The sequence below is a fragment of the Astatotilapia calliptera genome, chromosome 3 (genome assembly GCF_964374335.1).
Source record: "Astatotilapia calliptera chromosome 3, fAstCal68.1, whole genome shotgun sequence".
Classification (NCBI taxonomy): Eukaryota; Metazoa; Chordata; class Actinopteri; order Cichliformes; family Cichlidae; genus Astatotilapia; species Astatotilapia calliptera.
In genome coordinates, this window is record NC_137424.1 from 15,431,058 (window position 1) to 15,453,491 (window position 22,434).

General features: G+C 43.7%; 2 protein-coding genes and 1 long non-coding RNA gene across 4 annotated transcripts in view; 1 reads left to right on the plus strand and 2 right to left on the minus strand.

Annotated features, from left to right (window-relative positions):
- LOC145425230 (protein NLRC3-like) overlaps nt 1–22,434 on the minus strand; it is a 611,895-nt gene that overhangs the window by 116,009 nt on the left and 473,452 nt on the right. The window lies entirely within an intron of this gene.
- Nucleotides 9–4,652, minus strand: LOC145425333 (uncharacterized). Its single transcript, XR_013906000.1, has 3 exons — nt 4,108–4,652; nt 1,221–1,360; nt 9–1,070 (listed from the first exon to the last, which is right to left on the minus strand). It is a non-coding gene; the product is annotated as an uncharacterized LOC145425333 (long non-coding RNA).
- LOC113018142 (uncharacterized) lies at nt 14,395–20,618 on the plus strand. Of its 2 annotated transcripts, none has more exons than XM_080298270.1 (6): nt 14,395–14,438; nt 18,228–18,349; nt 19,095–19,226; nt 19,311–19,409; nt 19,568–19,666; nt 20,431–20,618. In XM_080298270.1, the coding sequence occupies exons 3-6, from the start codon at nt 19,138–19,140 to the stop codon at nt 20,579–20,581; spliced, it is 438 nt and encodes a 145-aa protein (XP_080154396.1). In that variant the 5' UTR covers nt 14,395–14,438; nt 18,228–18,349; nt 19,095–19,137; the 3' UTR covers nt 20,582–20,618. The 2 variants fall into 2 exon arrangements, with proteins under 2 accessions (XP_080154396.1, XP_080154397.1); XM_080298271.1 differs by lacking the exon at nt 14,395–14,438 and adding an exon at nt 18,003–18,134.

The window sequence follows — 22,434 nt, forward strand, 5'->3', positions numbered from 1 at the left end:
GTCGTTATCTGGCTTTTATTATAACATCATTTTAGTGAAACAAAGAGTTCAAAGTGATGATAAACTGTCAATTATAGTGCACAGATACAGAAATGGTTACGTAACGTAATGTCAGTGTGTTCATACAATTACACATAAAAAAAGGTTTTCCTAGAACTATGTCTTAAGAGACATACTCAAAGTTTTCACAATCATTAATTAACAAGAACAAGTCTCGTGTGTGTCTGGTTTCACTATCACACCGGGGCACATGTTAACCAAAACACAACACCCGCACAATTTTATCAAGAAAGGTAACGTCTTCACCCTCACATGGAAGAAGAGAACGGATTGGCATGGTAGTATGTAGCATTTTGAACTTGTTGCGCAAACTGCCAATTACTCGCTCGACATGGATTCTTAGGTGTGCAATGGCTCGTGTATTTTCTATGTCCTTGGCATCTAGTTGACACAAGCCCCTTGTAAATGCTGGGATCTTAACCTCCGTACACATCATTCCCACCGCATCTCTGATGTCAAAGCCTCTGTCAGCCAAAACTACATCCCCTGGTAACAGCTTGTTAAGTATGCCACATTGCTCTGTGATGTGTTTATCTGATGCAGTGTGAGTAAAAGCATTTGGAAATGCTACAGTTTCTTTGATGCTGGTAGGAAAGCTTTTACATTGTCGAGCACGGACATAAAAATAGCAAAACAAGTAAGACCAGTGTAATATTTCACTTTTTCCGTGTCACCCTTTAAAAAGTTTTCATTCATCTCTGCCTTGTCCAACAGTGAATTATGCTTTCTGTTCTCCTCCAGCAGCCGGTTTATTTCTGCTCTGCTCTGTACACAGCGCACACAATCATTTGTCGGTCTTCGATCTTCTGTCTGTTTCTCTCTCAGATCACCATTTTCTACATTTGCACCTACTACCTCTGCCTCTACATGTCCAACACAAATCCGGCCCTCAGCCAAAGTCACAGGGTTGTTATGGTGTTGCTCGTCTGTCGTGTCCATCTCTGGCTGCTCTTCTGCCATAACTTCTGCTGAGGTATCACCTTCACACTCTGCTGCTCCACTATGAAAGCCTGTCCAATAAAAAGAGTGCAAATACACAAGGGAATTTTTAAGTGGTTTATACATTAAGGCCATATGAATACTCAAAAATGTATGTGTTGATTGACTAAGATCAACTTTTAAAATAAGAGATTGTGGTTGGGGGTGCGGTTGTTGTTTACCTCCTAGTGTTTTTTTTGTTGTTGCCGTTGTGTTTGCCTCCTGTGATGGTCTGAATGTGACGTTCGGATTTCGGAGTGCCCCATGTGTAGCGTTGGTACCCAGTCTGGATTTGTTTGATCCATTTCATAGGCAGGCTTCCCTACAGTTGTGCGAAAGAATTAGCGAATCTTTACATAGCACATATGTCTGCAAAGATATAGATTATATCTACATATATATTACAGATTATAACAGCTCGTCTCACGGCTGCTATCCAGGCTAGACGCCTTCGTTTGGTAATATCCGACACATAAGCTCCTTCATGTTGCTTCCAGGTTGGGAAAGCATAAAAAGACGACCCAAGCTTATTCCCGTGCCGGTCGTAAGATCGAACATTTCAGCCGACCACACAGCAAGTACAAACCATGGCTGTGCTTTCGCTCCTTTTTCACTTAGACCCCCAAAATGGCGGATCGGGCCAAAATCCTTTCCACGCCCACCCCCGTGACATCACGCTCCAAAGCCCTATTTCAACATCATTCCCACCAGTGCAGACAGAGGAGGGATCTGTTTCTGCCAAAGTCCACCACCAGCACCTTTGTTTTGGCCACATTCAGTTTCAGGTGATTCTCCTCGCACCACCTCACGAACCGACCAATCAGTCCTCTGTACTCCTCTTCCCTTCCCATTCCCTCTTTAATCCAGGACTTCAACCAGTTTGTTATGATTATTTTAGGTGTAGTTGTTTTTTTCCTTTGTAATAATGTTCAACATTGCAATCAATACATTTTTCAAAAAATGCCTCTCTGTGCAAAATAGGCTTAAAAACATAAACAGCTGCAGCATACTGTTTGTCCGTGATTAGAACAGCCCAGCGCTGCTCCCGACGCAGGGAAAACTAATTCTGCAGGGGAGACCTACCTCGGCACTTGTGCAGGTGAAACCAAAGGGCAGATATGCTTCACCATATTTTCTAGTCTTTGGCTTAGAATGAAGTTGGAAACATATTCAGCGATGCTTCATCTCCTGCTTTGCGTTTGTGTGGGTGCCCGTGCTAGCAGTGTCCAAACGTTTTTTTTCCCTTTTCATACCGTGCCCCCTCCTGAATATGGCTCTTAAACTTCAGTAAAATTACGCAGTTATGAAACAACTTTAATCTAAAACAAACTGATTTGCTCAGGAGCAAAAACAGTGAAGTAAGTGACTGTAAGTGAGTGAGCTGTGCTGGTGACTGGATATCAGATTTCCAGTCATTAGAGCAGATAAGTGGCAGAACTATATTACTGAGGTACAAGTTTACTTATTTAATTGATGTCTGTCAATAAATCTATTTAATTTAAATGCAAATAGCCCAAATCCTTATTAAAGCATCAGATTCACTTATAAAGTATTCTGTAGTTATCTTAGTGTCCATCGCCCTTTCTGTTGAATCCCCTTTTTAACCCAGATCAGTCAGTTTGTGTCATGGCCTGGATGTTCTGCTGGTTGCTGATCAGCTGTCTCTCTCTCTCTCTCTAGGTCTCTCTCTCGCCAGGGCTGAACTCATTCTGGGTTCACGCCCTTGGCCCACGCCCTCGGAGGAAGAAACACCTGTGCGTCATCAGTGTGGACGATATTTAAGCCAGGAAGCAACGGCTGTTCTTCGCTGGATCGTTGTGAGGTTCGCGTCAGTGAAAGTCGATTGTCTAAGCAAGTGTTTTCCCCTGCAGTGTGTGTTTGGAATCTAACAAGCGTTTCTTCGTGTACAGAGTCCCTGGACTGTTTCCCTGGTGTTCCCTGAGCGACCAGTGTGCGAGTAGGTTCGTGTTTGGATTGTGTGGAGAGATACGAGCGTGTTCCCCTGGATTCTCCCACGGAGCCCTGCCCCCCTCACCCCTTGTAAATAGCACTGCCCCGCATCTTTGTATATACACTCATTGGACATTGTTCTTTAATACATTTTCTTGTGTGCATCATCCCTGGAGTCCAGCGCCTGAGTCCCCCTTGTACATCGTGACACTTTGAGGGTAGACACAAGCTCCAGCAGCTGTGCTCTGAGGAAACAAGCTGTCATATTTTTCACACTCTTAGACAAACTTAAAATCCTCTAATTTTCTCAAAAATCGACAGTGTGCTTTATTGTCCGAAAACTATGGTAGATTAGCAAATTGTGTGAACAATATTGGAACTAAATTATTTTATATTGACAAACAGCGGCCCACAATAAACTGTGACTGTCACCAGGTAATGTGGGCGTGTTTCCTGAATAAGCAGCAGGTGTTAAACAGCTGACAGGTGAACAGGATGCAGGTAAACTCGAGGGCCCTTCGAGCTGATCGGTGGTGTCGTGAGGAGAATTTCAGCTCATTATTCATGTTACAGAAACACAGAGGTACGAGACCAGGCAGAAGACTTTCTGATTATTTGTTTTTAGTTAAAATAATTCCATTGTTGTCTAGTGATGGTGTGGTAAAGCTCTGTGAATGTGTCCAATTTTTCCGGCTTTGTTGCTTCACCCAAAGGCAGATCACACAAAGTTTAACTGCTTATTATGAAGAACTTGTCAGGATTCCTGGGTCGGTGACCCAGTATTTTCAGTTCACGTTCACTGTTTATCTTCTGCCTGTTCCACTTCCTGTTTTATTGTGTTAGCCTTGGTCCATGTGCATTATGTTCCGTCCTCTTCCCGTTTATCATTAGTTCATTATGTTCAGCTGTGTACTCACCAGGTTCTAATCTCTCATCACTCAGCCTGTGTATTTATGTCCCTCAGTTCAACCAGTCCAATGTCGTGTCATTGATGTTATTGTGATGTTGTCTCTACGTCTGTATGTTCAGTTAGTCAGTCAGTGCTTCAGTCAGTCGTCCAGCCAGCCATTTTCTCCCTTTGTTCTGTTCATCCACTCCTTATAATAAATCGTCACCTACCTGCGAGTCCTGCGTTTGGGTTCCTTCTTCCTCGCCTCCACCCAACCGCTGACAGAATGACACGACCCGTGCCACGAAGACACGTTTGGAACCCAGCGGACTCGGACCTCTACGAGCGGCAGGAGGTAGCGCTCTCCTTGTGGGCGGAAAAGCTCAAGGAGAGACAGCGGCTCTTCGCGGAGTGAGAGCACGTCTTCGAGGGCACTCGCTTGGCTCTGGGCGGGCCTCGGAGACGCCGCGTTCCCCCACCTGCTGCCTCACCTGTACCGGAGCATTTGCCGTGGAGAGTGGACGTTCCACGCCGCGCTTCGGCCACTCCCTCTCTCGCCACTCCGCTCCTCGCTCCCACACCCGCCGCCTCATCCGCCGGACCTCCACCATCGCCGCGGCACAACGGCTACGCCTCCCACCTCGGCTCAACGGAGGCTACCGCGCCAGAGGCTCTGCTGTTTTCCCCGGCCGCTTCCGCTTCCCAGAGAAAGCGGCGCACACGCCGCCATAGAACGGACTACTTTCAGCCACTCCCGATGGTGAGCTCCAGTGACTGTTTTTCGCACTCACCATCTGATTATTCACAAACGCACAATAAACCCATCTCTCATTCATGGGATGTTTCCCTCCTGGAGGATTCTGTGGACTGGGAAGATTTGTTCTGCTCTGCTCCCCCAAAGACTGTAAATAGTGGTGGCAGAAAAATCAGAACAATCTCCAATAAACCTGCCAGTAACACACACACCGTCACTATTTCCACACCCAGTATTCAGCCATTTCCCACCAGCACAGGGGCCCAGTCTACGCCCACACCAGTGCCAGCTCCCAGGAGGAGGGCAGCTGCGACCCGGTCTACCTCCACACCCGCTTCTGTTTCTCAGGTGGGGGTGACTGGTGTCCAGCCACCTTCCGTGCCCGTCCCAGCGCCCAGGTTGAGGGCAACCAGAACCCAGCTTGACCCCCCTGGAGGCTTGGAAGAGCTAACCGGTCCACCTGCCACTTCACCTCTTCATCCACCTCCTGATCCAGCTTTTCATGCCCTCGCACTATCACTGGTTAGGCTAGCTGAGGTGTCCCCTGCTCAGGCCCCAGCTTTATTAGCCCAGGCTGCACTGTTGTCTCCTTCACTAGCTCACTCTTTAGCTCAGCCATTAGCCTCACCGGCCTCTGTTTATCCGTCAGTCTCCTTAGTCCAATCAGTTCCCTCACCTGCTGTCCAGTCTCCTGCTGCCCTCCAGTCAGTTCAGTCACCTGTAGCTCAGTCTCCACCTGTCCTCCAGTCACCTGTAGCTCAGTCTCCACCTGTCCTCCAGTCACCTGTAGCTCAGTCTCCACCTGTCCTCCAGTCACCTGTAGCCGAGTCGCCTCCTGTTTCCCAGTCACCTGTCCACCATCCCGTCCAGTTCCCGGACCTGCAGCCACAGCACCCAGAGCCAGCTGTGAGCCTTCCTGCTCCTCAGCCAGGGGTTTCCGCACCCGCTGGCCCGGCCGCTCCTCAGCCAGGGGTTTCCGCACCCGCTGGCCCGGCCGCTCCTCAGCCAGGGGCCTCCGCGCCTACTGGCCCCGCCTGTCTCCGGCCAGAGGCCTCCGCGCCTGCATCGCCTGGTCAGGCCTCTGCATCAGCTGCACCCACGCCCGGCCCGGCCTCTGCCTCAGCTGCACCCACGCCCGGCCCGGCCTCTGCCTCAGCTGCACCCATGCCCGGCCCGGCCTCTGCCTCAGCTGCACCCACGCCCGGCCCGGCCTCTGCCTCAGAGCCGTCGTCTGCTGCAGCCTCAGAGCCGTCGTCTGCTGCAGCCTCAGAGCCGTCGTCTGCTGCAGCCTCAGAGCCGTCGTCTGCTGCAGCCTCAGAGCCTTCAGCCTCGCCTGGCCCAGCCTCGTTTGGGTCTGGAGCTGAACGGCCATTTTCTAGACCGCTGGCTAGGCCACTGGCCGGGCGCCATCGCCGTCGTGGGCGGCCCACAGACCCTCTTCGCCTGAGTGGCCGCCGTCGCCTTCCGCGCGGCCGGCCCCCGGACCGCCTTCGCCTGAGTGGCCGCCGTCGCCTTCCGCACGGCCGGCCCCCCGAACTGTGTCCACGTCGCCGCCGTTGCCTTCCACGCGGTCGGCCCCCTGAACTGTCTCGTCTCGGCCACGGGCCGCGTGGACGCCCACCTGAACTGTCTCGTCTCGGCCACGGGCCACGGGGGCGCCCACCTGAACTGTCTCGTCTCGGCCACGGGCCACGGGGGCGCCCACCTGAACTGTCTTGGTGTGGACTCCGTCCCTCCGTCCTGGGCCCACCCTGTTCTGGTTTTTTTTTCTTTCTCTTTTGGCCGTCGGGTGCTGGCCTTTGGAGGGGGGGTACTGTCAGGGTTCCTGGGTCGGTGACCCAGTATTTTCAGTTCACGTTCACTGTTCTGAAAGAGCTGGACCTGAGCTACAATAACCCAGGAGAGGCAGGAGTGAAGATGCTTGAGCAGCTAAGACTGGACACTCTGAGGTATGTAGATGGCCGTTACAGCCACAAACAGTGTCTGATAGATGAGGAAACTGGCTCTGTCTGATTACTTAATGCTGGAAACCAGTGTTATTTGAACAATCACACATATAGGAACATTTTTCCCATTTCTGGTCTAACAAAACCAGTAGATGTCTTTATGGGGTCTCAAAGGACAAAATCTCTGTCAGCAACAACGGTGCAGCCTGTTCAAACTGATCTCTGGAAAGGAACTGACATTTTCACTCTCTTTATTTATTTTAAGTTTTATCTGTGTGCAGAGACCATGTCCATGACATGTTTAGCCTGGCCCAGCATGAACTAGAATTAGGGGGAAGTTGTTTCCCCAGCTTAGAAAAACATATTAGTAAAAGTAAATGGATTACTAGGTCACTCAACTTAACTAGCCACCTACTAAAATGGGCTATTTTGCACTGCTAGTTTGCTGCTTCTGAGCGTTTACTACTGAAACGTGTTTGTGCTAAAATATCAAACTGATCTTCTGGACTTTGTGATAATAGTTAGTAGAAAACAACAGAAAAATAGAATGCAGTCAAAGTGAATTAACTTTGGTCGATCAACCTTGAAATTCAAATTATAATAAGAAATAATCATTCCAACAGAAAGAAGAGATTAAGAAACAAAGGGATGGAGCTGGTGGAGGAAACCGGGTCACCGGTTGGGTGTTAGGCCCAGACTAGTGGGTGTTTTTGACTGTAAAGTCGATGTAGCATTAACAACCACTGGTCCTGTTACCCTGCAGCCTGCACTGCAGGATATGTGTTGCAGCACTGAGCTCCAGAAAGAGCCTTCAAGATAATTTTCCTGTTGGGAGAACAAGAAATAAATATATTCATCACATGCATCAAATCACAACCTCCTCCTGCAAGAGTGCAGCATTGTGATTGGTTGATGCTGTTTCCATCATTTATGTTTGTTTACCTTGAACAAATTTGCTCTACAGAGCATTTATTAATTAGAAGGATTATTAATAAACATCTTTCTCTCCTGCTTTTGGTGGAGTGAAACAATAACTCCTATCTCCAGAGGTCCACAGGTCCACTGGCACCTGGTCCTAACTTCACCCATGTCTGCACCCTCAGACATCCCACTGTGGAGGCATCCTCGCCTGGACCAGTGGCTGCCCTTGTGAGACAGACTTTATGGTCACAAACAGCCCTAATCTGAGAATGAAGGCTCCTTTACATAGAAAGCAGTATGTGGTGTGATGACCGCTGCATTAGCTCAAAATATGTGATGCACTGGCTGCTGCACTCTACCTGTACTGAATCAGTTTTTGTAGCCAGTCCCAGTCTTTACATTTAATATGCAGCCACTCCCTCACAGCATGAATGTCACAGTGTGTTGAACCTTGACTGTGGCACATGTCAATGCTCCCTGGACATCGTGCTTAATAAAGGAGATTAAATGTGATGTGATTATGAGTTTTGCTCTTTTGAAGTTTAAACATTTATGTGTCAAAATGTTGGACTGTTCCTTTATCAGTGTGTAACAATATGTGTATAAGAGCCATGTAATGTCCATGTGTGCATGCTGACTGTGCTGCTCTGACCCCCCTCCTCCTTTCAGGGTGGAGCCTGCTGGAGTCCGGTGGTTGAGACCAGGAGGTCTGAGGAAGTGTAAGTGTGTTTTTAATGGGATTCATGAAAACAAAGCAGCACACATTCAACCATCTTCATCATTCTGATGTCAGGAGTCATCATCAAAGGGTCAATCAATGAACAGATGATGGATCAATAACTGCAGCTGGATTGTGTTTGTTCTCTCCATCAGATTCCTGTCAACTCACAATCGACACAAACACAGTGAACACAAAGCTCCAACTGTCTGACAACAACAGGAAGGTGACACATGTGGAGGAGGTTCAGTCATATCCTGATCATCCAGACAGATTTGATGTTTGTGAACAGCTGCTGTGTAGAGAAGGTCTGACTGGTCGCTGTTACTGGGAGGTCGAGTGAAGAGGAGGGCTTGGATATCAGTGAGTTACAGAGGAATCAAAAGGAAAGGAAGGAGTGATGAGTGTGTGTTTGGTGGAAATGATCAGTCCTGGAGTCTTTTATGCTCTGATCATGGTTCCTCTGTGTGGCACAATAAATGAAGAACATCCATCTCCTCCTCCTCCTCCTCCTCTGTCTCTAACAGAGTAGCAGTGTATGTGGACTGTCCTGCTGGCACTGTGTCCTTCTACAGAGTCTCCTCTGACTCTCTGATCCACCTCCACACCTTCCACATAGACTTGTAGTCAAGACCGCCTAATCCGAGACCAAGACAAGACCAAGACCAGAGGGTATCGAGACCAAGACAAGACCAAGACCAAGTTGAGACGAGACCGAGACCGAGAAGAGACGAGACCGAGACCAAGACCGAGACCGAGAAAAAAAAAGTCTTTAAACTGCAGCCAGATGCTATTCTATATACATATGCAGGACACCTTAAACTAGTTTTTTAATTAAGCAGCAAGGCAGAACAAAGTCGGGCCTGTATCAAGACACAGGGACTAAACCCCAATTCAACCAGACCCAAAACTGATCTGGAATTAAAACAGGACTACAACAGTAACCAAGACAGAACCAGAATCAGAACTAGATGATAGTAGCACTAAAAATCATCATAACCTGCACTACACTTATTTTTTAATTCTACTAAAGTACAATATTTAGATTGAGAAAAGTTTATATAATTATTTAGCCTTGTTGTGCAAACAAGCCTGCAGAACTTAATAAATATAGAATTTGAAAAGTAACAAATGGTATCTAAAAAGAAACACTAGGTACGAGATACATGTTCTGATGAGTTTTGGCAAACAACCATTTGACTAACATGTGTGTCTCAGCTGCTCTTGTTCCACCTCTGTTCTGTCGTCATTCTCTCTCTCCCTCTTTGTGCTGACAATCAAGCCAAACACCAACATCATCAAATATACAGTTGAAACCAGGTATTTATGTACTTTTCAGATAAAAACACGAACACGTTTTTAATTGTAACATCAAATCAGAATAAATGTTTATTTTTTTAGATTGATAAATATAAAAAACATATTTGTTAACTTTAAGAGTAAAGAGAGAACCTATCTGTATTTCTTAATTGTAAATGGCACCAAATTGTATTCAAATTGAGCCACACTTATGGAGCTCCACAGTTCTTTTCCTGGTGTTTTGGTTGACATCTCTTGATGTTCCCATGTCACAGAAACAGGCTCTGTGTTTTGCCTTATATGCATCCACAGCTGTGCCACCAGGTTACTCACATGGACTCTACTAACCCATCAGAAGCTTCTTCAGCTCAGAATGGAATCGTCTGCAGTTTTCTTATTAATTAGCAATAAACTTAGTGTATATGTACTCCTACATTTGATGAAAGTGATTAAAATAGACAGCTCTGTCTCTCTTTATTCTGACATTTAACTAATTCAAAAGATATTTCAATATTTATCTAAAACAAAAGTTTACTCTAAATTGATGTTTAACAGTAAAAAAAAAAGTTTATGTTTTCTCCATAAAGTGTATGTAAATATCTGGTTTCAACTGTGAATATACTGCTGTGTATTGAAATTCCTCTTGTTTTGCATAGATATACTGAACAACATCCAAAGCATAATATATAAAATAACATCTACCTGGGTTTTTTCTTTGAAAGAAGCTCCTTATGTCCATTGTCGTGTTCATCGGTACACAACTGAAACCGATTTAGAGAGTTTGTTTAGCCGTGGAGGGAAACAACTGAAAATATGAAATGTAAGCTAAGACTCTCTAAAAAAATCAGCATTGCTGTTCGGCTTTTTCTTTATCCATTTGTTGATTCACCCGAAGAGCAAGTAACGCAACCAAGTGATCAGTTTGATATCAATCTTTTGTGATACACCGTCATATTTACATTATTAGTTCAGTACGAATGATTTGCTTTGGTACCTGGTCAAACTTAAGCTCTCCTCTGTCTGCAGCAAACTCGCAGGCAGCAGCTTCTCCCCCCTCGCTCACATGGGTGCTGTGCTCAGTCGCCTAGTGCCTGAGCTCGGATCATACCAAAATTAGGGGGAATTTACGACGGCGCGCTCTGTGCTGTGTGTGTTGTTTTTGTTTTATACAGTTGTCAGTCAGGCATCAAACTAACAAATTACACTCCAAAGGACCCCAGGCTTCTGAAAAAATGACCCGGGCTTAAGCCCAGTAAGCCCCCCCCCCCCCCCCCCCCCGCTCCGCTGATGGTTGACTCCAAATCTCCCGAACACTATGTCGATTTGAAAGACCAAGACCGCAAGACCGAAACAGCGAGACCAAGACAAAAGTCTGTCGAGACCAAGACGAGACCAAGACCACGTAAAAGTGGTCTCGAGACCGGTCTTGGTCTCAAGACCGGTCTCGAGACATCCAACTCTACTTCCACACCACATTCACTGAACCTCTTTATCCTGGATTTACAGTCTCATGTGGTTCCTCAGTGTGTCTGTGTGTAGTTTAGTTTAAAGAGTGTCATGTTAGTGTCCTTTAACACTCTGATTGTTGAACAGATAGTTCAGTCTGTACATGTCTGCCTCTTTCACTCGGAAACACATTTTTAGATTCATGGATTCAGTCACTTGATGTTTTAAACTGTTTTTCTGTCAAAGCTTCACAGACATCAGTATGCAGTGTTTCTCTGAAAATCAGTTGAGCTGAGATGATGAAGTTCATTTCAATGTTGGAATACTGAACTTATTTGAAACATATTTGAACACAGATATTATTAAACTGACAGAAACACTGACATCAGTAAAGAGGAACAGACTAATGAGTGCTTACTGCCCTCCGATGGTCACAGATGTAAATGCAAGCATGGAGCTATATTTTAAAAAAGCAGATGTCTTCACATATAATTATCATCATGTAGCTCTGTAACTGTTAGCTAGGCAATGTCACATTTGTGTCTTTTTGTGGAATCAGTGTGTTTGAACAACACAAATTCTGCCTTTTCTAATTTTGAAAGACTGAACATGATATAAACAAAATAAATCTGATCTGTTCCTCTATAAATCTGGACAAATCTCAGATTCTGAAGTTCTCAGCGCTTACATTTTGTCCTCTCTACACTTCTGCTGACAACTGACATGTGATGTGTTTGTACAGCTTCCTCTGTCGGTTTTTAACAAACTAACAAATTATCCAACAGAAGAGTATACCTTTGAGACAATGGTGTAGGTCTACTTTGCAAACTGAAAGGATGGATGAGATGATGGTACAGGTTTCCAGTCTTAATTCAGTCTTGTTGCCACATTGTGGTCACCTGTCACCTTACTTTTGCTGTGGGAATTATGAAATGATAGCTAGACTTTAGCTTGCCTGTAGTGGCATTAAATGATCCTTTAGAAAATAGTTATAAATGTATTAGTTCCCAACATTGTACATTGCTGAATCATTATTTTTACTGAAAGTCTGTTCAGTTTCCAAACTAAAAATAAAATTGAGTGTGACTCGCCGGCACATTACAGTGAGACTCTCCAGTTTGATCAGCAGAGAAAAAAGATATCTCAAACAAAATATGACGGAATTTCAAAAACCTGCTGCGCTCCATCTCATCCCAAACCATCTCCACTGGGTTTTGGTCAGGTGACTGTGGAGGCCAGACCATCTGGTCAGCACTCCATCACGCTCCTTCTTGGTCAAACAGCCCTCACACAGCCTGGAGGTGTGTTTGGTGTCATTGTCCTGCAGCAGGAGGAGCAACCACTGCACCAGCGTAGAGTTTGGTAATCAGTCCAGAGGTCCAGAAACTTCATCCTGATGCCTAATTGCAGTCAGGGTGATGCTGCCAGCCCATAGATGTCTGTGCCTCCCTCCACTGATATGCCTCTTGGGTCATTACTGGCCCACTATCAAACTGGCCACGCAGAACGATGTTACAACTTCTCTGGACTCTTTCATATCTGTCATATGTGTTCAGGGTGAAAAACACAGTCTGCCAGTGGTGGCCTGATAATTCTGGTATTCTATGGCAAATGTCAATCGTGCATGGTTCCAGTCAGTGAGTACAGGGCCTGCTAGAGGACATCAGGCCCTCAGGCCACCCTTATAAAATCTGTTTCTGATTGTTTTGTCAGATACAAGTACAGGTTACTGGTCTCTTCTCATACCAGTAGTGACACTGGTATGAGGAGGAAAAATATCAGTGTCCTCCACCTGTAAAACCATCCCATAATGACTGTAAAGAGTCTGTAGGACCTGGTCATGAAACAATCACAAATTAATATTTTTTAGAATATTTTGCAGAGTCATAACACACAGCCAGCAAAACATGGGAAGTAAATTCCAGGAAAAAATGAAACCTTGCATAAAATGCCAGTTAAAGTCCAAAACTCTGTGACCTGACCCCAGCCACAGTGTGGGCTGTGGACTATGTGGGGGTTGAAGTGTGGACCCAGAAGCAGACGCGTGGAAACAAAAGTTTAACCAAAAGCAAACCGTTTATTCAAGGCTGATGAGCAAAACAAAACAAAAGGCAGGAGCAAACTAAAGGAAAACTAACCAAGACTAAAGTGGGGAAACTAAACACTGGGAACATGGAAAACTTGGACATAACTGTCATGGTGGGGTACACCGGTGTTATGATGAAGTGGACCCAAGTGCAGACAGGGAAGGAGGCAGAACTAAGTTTTTTTTAAAAAAAGGCAAGCTGTTTATTTAGGCTATAAATGTGAATACAAAATGAAAGCATCATGAGCAGTGGCAAAAACTAAACTGAAACCAAAGTAGGAAAACTAACTGACTGTGACAAAACTGTGATAACTTTGAATCAACTGTGATAAGACCTGAAGGGAGGCAACGCAGACGACCTGACACTGAATAAAGAAAGACAGAGGACTTAAATACAGACAGGAGGTGATCAGGGGAAGTGGAAACACACGGGGGAACAGCTGACTGAAATGAACATAATGATGCCATGGCTAAAGTGAAACTAAACAATGTAGGGACAATGAACAAAAGGAAAGTCACACAATATATACACAGAGGGATGATAAGGGAAGTGGAAACACATGAGGACACAGCAGGGACAAATTAGATGTGATGAGACAGGAGAAAGCAAAACTGAACACACGGAACACAGGACACGAGACTGTCCAAATAAAACAGGATACAAACTAAGAGACACGGCTCGACACACAGGGACCGGGGGCGAAATAGACATGGGAACACTGAATGAATCACAAGGAGGGGAAACATCAACAAAACACAATGATGTGACTATGGCGACTATGGAGGAAGACCAAATACAGACGGGAAATTATTTTTGATAAAAGTAATATTAATTTGACTAATGGACAGGCAGTGATAAACAGCAAACAAACTGCTTAGCTTTACAGTCTTTGTTTTATCATCTGCAACTCCTGCAGTGTGAAACAGTCTTGGTATGTCAAACATAAAAACATTTTAGATACCGCTTCATCAGGTTACATATATATACCGTATTTCTTCATTGGAGAATCTATAATGTATTAAACTAAAAGTGTATACCTGGTTTAAAGAGTATTAACTAAATAAGAACGTGACAACTTTCAGTCATTAATGTAGCAGAGACAGAGTCTGACTAAAGGGACATCACAGTGAGACCTGTTTGATCTGCAGACACAGTCTCTCTCTACTAAGAGTGTGTTTGACTTTAACTTTCACACAAAATGATTCAGCTCCTCTAAACCCTCCAACAAACATTTACAAATGCTTAGAAACATTTTGTGTTTCTAATTACTAATGTTCCCCAGCCCCAGCATTCCCACAAATCTGTCTGTTTCCTTTTTTTAAGTTTCACTGTCTGTCTTCTAAACTTCGCTGATGCAGCTGGTCGTCTTTGTGTGAATCTGCGTGTGAAGGTAATCAAATCAGTATGTATTTTTTTCTGATAATATCAGCTGTGTGCAGCTTCGCTCCAGCACAAACCATAGCATTGTTCATGATGACAGATATGAACGAGGTTGACTTGTAACACCGCAGTTATGTGAGCCGTCATTTGTAAGCCTCTTAAACTTTCTTGCACTTTTACACAAAGTTTTATGGTAGTGCTTCTTCTTCTTTGGGGATTTTTGTTCAACAGACTGAAAAAAGCTGTAATATATTTTTGAAATATATTTAAATTGGTATTTAAAGGACTATAGCATATTCTAATTAGATTTATGATACTGTGTTAAGACAGTAAAATTGTGCATGTGTGTGTTTGTGTGTCTGTCTGAATTTTGCTGGTACTGCACTGATTGATGATCGTTGATGATCCACCTGACTAGTATAAATTAGAGTTTTATATAACAGAACAAATTTGATATTATAAAAATATTTTTTAAATTCTTGCTTACTAGCTGACACTAAATTTCTAACTGATTTCTCTTCTGGGACACCCACACTGTGTGCAGTTTCATCTCAGCCCACTGTGTGATTGCACATTAAAGGACATTTCTCCCCAAATTCAATAAGCTCAGTGGATTATTATAACAGCGTATCAACAATTCATTTAAGAAATCCTTCTTAGTTGTTGTCATGAAAATCTCAGTGGATTCTTGATTTTGCTCGTCTACTCTACAGCCTGGATAGTTTCATTTCAAACTGCTGCCGTGTTTCTGCCAAATTAAAAAACAGTTCTACTCAAATTCAACAAGGTTCAGTTAATAAACAATGATTAACAAAAGATTTTGTTCATATTTCATTATATAATTCTGATCCATCAAAAATATTCCTTCTTAGAATAATCCTTTCTCTTATTGAAGATCGATTTATTTTTCTCATTTTGGTCATTCCTATTAACTCAGCCATTTCCTTAATCAATCCCACACCACCGCCCCCAAAACCATGGGAACACAGAGCAAGGAAAGCACAAAGTACACAAGAAGACGGGGACAATAAATACACACTGGATAATGAGACGAGAGGCAACGGGTGAGAGACATGATGCAGGAGAAAACTACAATAGTCACAGGAAGCAACAGTTAAAACAATAAAACAGGAAAACATGGAGAACAAGGCTTAAATTACATAGAGGAGAACAGACTGGACAGGGGAACATGAGATAGATAAATGCAGACGAGACTGAGACACTGATGGGAACAAATCTTTAACCAAATGGGGGAAGTAAAACTCAAAGCTAAGTTCACAAGACACGAGACGATAAAAAAGAGGAAATGATACACAGAGACATACGCAGACATGTAGAAAACAGAAAGGAAAATATAAGTGAATAGGAAACATGACAGATGGGGAAATCACACAATGACAGACAAACAGAGAGACAAGACAGACAACAATATGAAAACAGGGTACATGGGATATAGTAAATCCTAAAGCAAACTATTAACCATCCTTATATACAAAGAGCCAAACTAAAACACAAAAGACTCTCAAAAACAAAAAGGCATCACAAAACCCTGAGGAAAAAAACAGCGATCCTCCATCAGCTTCAGCTTATCCTTTTCAGGGTCGCGGGGGCGCTGGAGCCTATCCCAGCTGTCATAGGGCGAGAGGCGGGGTACACCCTGGACAGGTCGCCAATCTGTCGCAGGGCCAACACACAGGGATAGACAACGATTCGCACTCTCATTCATTCGCACATTCACACCTAGTGGCAATTTGGATTATCCAACTAAATATCCCCACAAGCTGCATGTCTGTGGACGGTGGGAGGAAGCCGGAGTACCCGGAGAGAACAGCGATCCTAACAAATAATATTGCAGTGGTTGGAGATGAAACTTTGCGGACATGTAGTAAATGGACTGATTCTTATATAGTGCTTTTCTACTCTGAGCATTCAAAGTGCTTCATACAAATGACTCATTCAAGGACTTTTCCTGAGCAGAAGAGTTTTCTATCTTGGGGTTAGTATCTCGTATCAAACAACCAACCTTCCAGTTACTTCGTGACCTGCTCTAACTCCTGAGCTACAGACAGAAGAGGAGTTTGTTAAGAATTTTATGACAACTGTCAAAGTTTTTTTCTATTGTTTATTAAATGAATCTTATTAAATTTGAGTAGAACGTTCCTTTTATTTCTCTGAAACCTTGCAGCTTTTGGTGGTTAAACTGCAAATATATAGAGAAGGTAACCCAGAGGAAGAATGCACAGAGACTTTAAGGTCAGCTATCAAGAATCATTTTTACGCATTTTGATGCAATGTTATGATATTTACCATACCATACCATACCAACTTTATTTCTAAAGCACTTTAACATAAAACCAGGGTTTCACAAAGTGCTGTACATGTTAATAGCATACGTAAAGAAAATTAAAATGAGATACGATAAAATAAATAGATACAATAAATTAAAACATGTTAAAACAAATTGAGTCAACCCCTCTAATCAATGCCAAAGGCTTCAGCGAATAAATATGTTTTAAGAAGACTTTTAAATTCAGAGACAGAAGAGGCCTGCCTAACATGCAAGGGCAGATCATTCCACAACTTTGGAGCAGCTACAGCAAAAGCACGATCACCTTTAAATTTATACTTAGTTTTCGGTACCTTAAGGAGCTGCTGATTGGCGGACCTAAGGGAACGGGCAGGTGTATATGGTTGTAGTAGCTCCGAGAGGTAGGGGGGGGCCAGGCCATTAAGAGATTTAAAAGCAAATAAGAGAATTTTAAAAACAATCCTAAAATGTACAGGTAGCCACTGGAGTGAAATTAAAATAGGGGTAATGTGCTCAAACTTTTTTGTTCCAGTTAAAAGACGTGCTGCAGCATTTTGCACAACCTGCAGGCGCCTAATGGACGCATCACTAATCCCAAAATAAAGTGCGTTACAATAATCCAGCCTAGAAGTAACAAAGGCATGGATTACTGTCTGAAAATGCTGTTTCGATAAGATAGGCTTTATTTTGGCTAATTCCCTCAAATGAAAAAAGCTAGATCTTACAAGCTAGATCTTGATGTTGAAATTGATTAGAAATGACTAATTTCATTTCTACAGAATTATGCAGTGTGGGTGTCCAAGAAGATGAATTCAGAATTTCATGTCAACTATCATATATGATTGAATACAGAACCTTCATACACCTACCTGAAACCATTTAAATGACATTATTGAGTTCCTTCAAAGTTTCTCCGTTTGAACAGAGTTGTTCTTTAATTTCTCGTGTCTCAAGCAGCAGTTTGAGGTGAAACTATGGATGCATGAAAGAGCAGCTGAGCCAAATGACAACTGAATTTCAACTATAAAAGATGATTTTCAGAAATATTTTACATTTTTTGAAGTTATTTTAGATTTGAATGAATCATGAATGAAGAAGCATTACCAGAAAAATTAAGAAGAAAAGACAACTTGAGTGAAAAACAAATGACACTGTGGCTTTATTTCTGTTAACTTCCTGAAAATCATGTGTGTTGTTATGTGTGTGATCAGCAAAAAGGGATAAGAAGCAGCACTACCGTAAAACTTAGCGTTGAAGCTCAAGTTTGGCAGATAACGGGTGGCAGGCGTGGCTCACACTTGACCACGGTGTTGGAGAAACTCTGAGCTCCGGGTCTTTATAATCCCTCTGCGGAGCTCACAGAGACTGCAGGGAGGACAGGAGGACAGAGCAGACTTTGTGAATTACTTTTTATCTTAGATGTAATATAAATCCAACACAGGCCTCTGAGGAAAAGGATCGTGCTACAAACTTTCGTTTCTCTTCCAACAGAAAGCAGAGGAGTGGAGTTACTCAGAGACTGACTGGATTAAACACACCAAAGGTTTATATTCCAGTTGGACCGTATCTCTTACCAAGGTCTGCACTACGTATCAGGATTTGATCTTATTCAGGTAATATCAGGGTTCTTATAGGGGTTTGTTCACAATAGTAACTCATGCAGCTATTTTTCAGTCTCACTGACCAAACTTTTTACAACATGCTGCATTTTTAATAGTAAACTTCTGTTCAGTGCTTTTCCTGTCACACACTCATACATGTGTTTTGTCTGCAGCAGCAGCTGTGTTGTTGTTAGCTTGTATTATCTGTTTAATCTCTTCAACATGGTTTTAGTTTTCTTTGTAAAGTCAGCAGCTCTGTCACTTTTCTCTGACTCCTCTTCTGCTCGACACTCAGCTGACACTCAGTTTCATTTCCACATTCATGAAGTTGTTGTCCAAGCGAATCATAGGCTCCATGATTGGTCAGCAGACTGTGTCCAGGCAGACAGGTTGGATAAGAATAACAGATTTATGTTTGATTACGCCCGTTTCCAATTCAGTTCCAGTCATTCCTGGCCCCAGGAGGTTGATGGGGGTAGGAGATGGGGGGCAGTGGGTTGTAAGCACAATGTAGATGAGTGGAGGCTTAATGTACTTAAATTTCCAGTCACAGTGAATCAGTGTGTGTCAGTGAATGCATCACGTGTGCTTCATGGCTCCATCTAGTGGACTGATAGTAGAAGTAGAGCAGCTGATGGCAGCTTCCTCTGCCTCACACTGCTGTCTGACTGCATTCAGCTGATATTTGGACAGCACACATGATGGAAAGGAGGATTTCAGTTGATGTGCACATGAATGATTTGTGTTTCCTCTGCAGGTGAAGGTAGAAAGTGTGTGTGAGCTGATGTGAATTGAGCAGCATGGATCAGTGTGAGGACAGAGAGGAGGGAGTCCCTCCCTCTAAAAGCACTCTGTGTGGGGAACATGAGAGCCAGACCAAAGCTCAGAGGTGAGATGACCATCTCTAACTGTCCATGACTCTTCTCCATGTCACAGCTCAGCACTCACATCACTGCTCCATCATTATTCACAGGAACCAGCCTGGACCTCCACCCAGCTCTGTGTCCTCTAAGAGCAAACGGGTGAAGCATTTCTTTCGTAATTTAGGGCGAAAAAAGTCAACTGACAAAAAGTAAGTTCATGTCAGTATTAAAATATTTGAAATTTTAATCAGCTTTTTACTATTTAAGGATTTAAATAATATACTATTTACATAGTTTGTTTATACTTTTTATGTAATGTATTGGACACATTGGATGTGACACATGTTTCATGTTCACTTACTTTTAGCATCAATGAGAAACCATCCAGCTCTGTGTCCTTAAAGAGTGACCGGTCCAATCATCGAGGCATTGATTTTAAATCCCAGCCTGTGTCTGCTGCAGAGAGGTGAGCTGTTAGTAACAAGAACTCTCTGATTTAAATAATTTTGATGTTTCCTGGTTTCTAAAATGCATCTCTGTAGCAGAGCAGTGTCTCCAAGGACACACAGGCTCAGCTGTAACTGTCAGTTTATCTGGTTTTAAGACACATTTGGACTCAATTGGCTGTTTTTAACTATGTATTTTAATCAGAGGTGTAAATTTAGACCTCACACATCTGGATCCTAAACTATGATAGAAACAGCTGCTAGCAGTGGGTAGTTTGACTTTGATACGCTGCTCTAGAAAGCAAACAAAGGTTTGTGCAGCTCCTCTTCAGAAAAGTGTTCAGAGAGCAGCTGCTGTATTAGACAAAGGCTTGTCCTGTGAGCCCAGATGTGTGTAACAGCTGGATGAAGGAGAACCATCACAGTCGCGTCTCCATCCTGCCTTTATTAATGAACTTCCTGTTGCTTGCAGATGACAGGAACACAAAGTGTTTGTGCCACGTGATGCTGCAGGATTTGTTAACGTGTCCATGATGGTAACATCTCCTCGTCTAACTGCAAACACATGAGCGCTCCTAACGGCAGCTATCACAGCCACACAGGCAGACTGTGTCTCACTGTTGCATTCAGGGACATTTGTTTTCCTGTAAAAAGCTGAACTCTAATCTAAGAGGACTGTTACTGACAGGAAACAGCTGCATTATCTGCAGTCTGTGTGATCACAGCTGCTTCAATCACTTTATCAGAGAATTGATCATTGAATAAAACATGTTTGTGTCTGCAGAGGTCAGAGGTCACAGTCTGCAGGATCCAGCTGTCCGTCGGTGAGGAGTGACTGGTCCAAACATCAACCTCTAGACTTCAGTGCTGAACCTGGACCAACGAGGTCAGAGACCTGTGATGACTCCTTTACATGTTTGTGTTTTCCTGGATAAATATGACCAAAGATTCATTAAAAAGATAAAAATATTAGACTTTGTCCTGTAGCGCTGTGTGGCAGGCAGGATTGGACCCAAACACAACAGGATGAAGTCAAAAAGGCAGCTTTATTTCAGCTGTGAACATGCAAACAGCAGAAATAAGGAAACATAACTGTAGGTTTGCAGTGAATGAAGCCTCAGCTCGACGCTCCACTTTGTCCCTCTTTTCCTTCTCCAAACAGCCACATCAGGAGTCTCTGATGGAGTTTTAAAATATTTAATTACAAATGTCCAAAGATGGGTTCAGGATACCTGAATCCACAGTTATTAAAGCTAAAATAGTTCACAGGGTTGGTACTTTGTTAGGTGACGAGAGAACATCAAAGTGTTTTTTATCTTTAAACAGTATTTTTATCACTTCAGTTGCTCTCACAGCCCTGTTTGTTATTTTACCAGAGCTCTTATGTTTCACTCAGTGCTCCCACCAAACACCTTGGAGGACACATTAGTGTGATTTAGATTTCATTGCTGTAAACACCAGTCACACAAGCTAACCCATGGAGGCAGCAGCAGGCTTTGTGTTTGGTAAAGTCTGTTGGCTTAAACTAAGAGAGTTTAGTTTGTTAGCACAAAGAGCTGTCAGCTAAAGCCCCGAATGCACTTTGAATACAGATGAACTGAGAAAAACACTTTAAATACAGCAAACAGTCAAACTGACAACATCTTGTTCTGCTGGTCATCCACAGCAGTACATTTAGCATTCATGCTAGCAGCAGGCTGTGACTGTCCACTCAGCACCAACACAGGTAGGAGTGAGCAGTGAGTGGGCAAGTTTGAGCTACAATCCTATTGGCTTCTCAGTTTCTCCAAAGAAAAGGGGAAAAATTCTTGGTGTTGTGAAGATGTGAGTTGGTCTTGTTGTCGTGGGGCTGGAAGGATGCTGGCAGTGAGAGGCTTTTCATACAGTGTTCAGTAACAGAATGAGAAGAAAGCCACTGCACATGAAACAAGGTGCTCGTAGTGTTTGTTTACTGTGTTTGTGCCACAATGTCAGATCAGTTGTAGATTCACATGCAGACTTGTCCAGTGAAACCAGTGCAAGTACTGCAGTACAGAGCAAAGACTAAGCAAGCCAGGAGAGCTCTCCAACTTTCTGAAAGTATCAGGATATTTGAGTGATAAGAAAACGTTGTTCATCCAACAATGTCGCTCAGCACACAAAACAATCAAAGCAGAATAAATATAATGTTTTAGAAAGGCCGATCAAACACTTACAGGGACCTGAAGAGAGAGAACCAACAAAATGTCATGGCTAACAGAGGAACTCAAGCACAGACTGAGTTCTGACAAACAAAAAGGTGACAGTTTATTTACCAAAGGGGTGAACCACAGAGCTCTATATATGCACAGTGAGTTGGGGAGGGGGTCCAGGGCTCCAGGGAAAAGAGGGAAGGGAGTCCACACTCACTCCTCTTCAGTCACTCTTGTCCTGCTCTGCACTCACACAGCCACACACGGGAGTCACAGGTAAGCGTCTGTAACCAGGTCCGGGGAAATATTTACTCAAAGTATACACAAAGTTACGAAGCCCCGCAGGGGACATGGGAGAAAAAAAAATTAAGACGGACTTTTGCGGGATCTCGCAAAACTTTTGCCGCATTCTTCCCGTTAGCTCGAGAGCCGGGAGGAACACCGCTTTCCCGGCACATCGTGTCTCGACCTCCCGGTCAGCTTCGAGCCGGCATCCGAAGAATGCGGCTAAAACTTTTGCGACATCTCGCAAAAGTTTTGCGAGATTCCGAGTTTGTTTTGTGAGATTTTGCAAAAGCTTTGCGACATCCCAAGTTTGCTTTGCAAGATCTCGCAAA

Excerpts from the sequence above, each read along its gene's own strand:
- LOC113018142 (XM_080298270.1), top strand. The coding sequence starts at position 19,138 with ATGGATCAGTGTGAGGACAGAGAGGAGGGAGTCCCTCCCTCTAAAAGC. Across the intron at positions 19,227-19,310 it reads AGCCAGACCAAAGCTCAGAG|GAACCAGCCTGGACCTCCAC; the intron begins GTGAGATGACCA and ends CATTATTCACAG. Across the intron at positions 19,667-20,430 it reads CCTGTGTCTGCTGCAGAGAG|AGGTCAGAGGTCACAGTCTG; the intron begins GTGAGCTGTTAG and ends TTGTGTCTGCAG.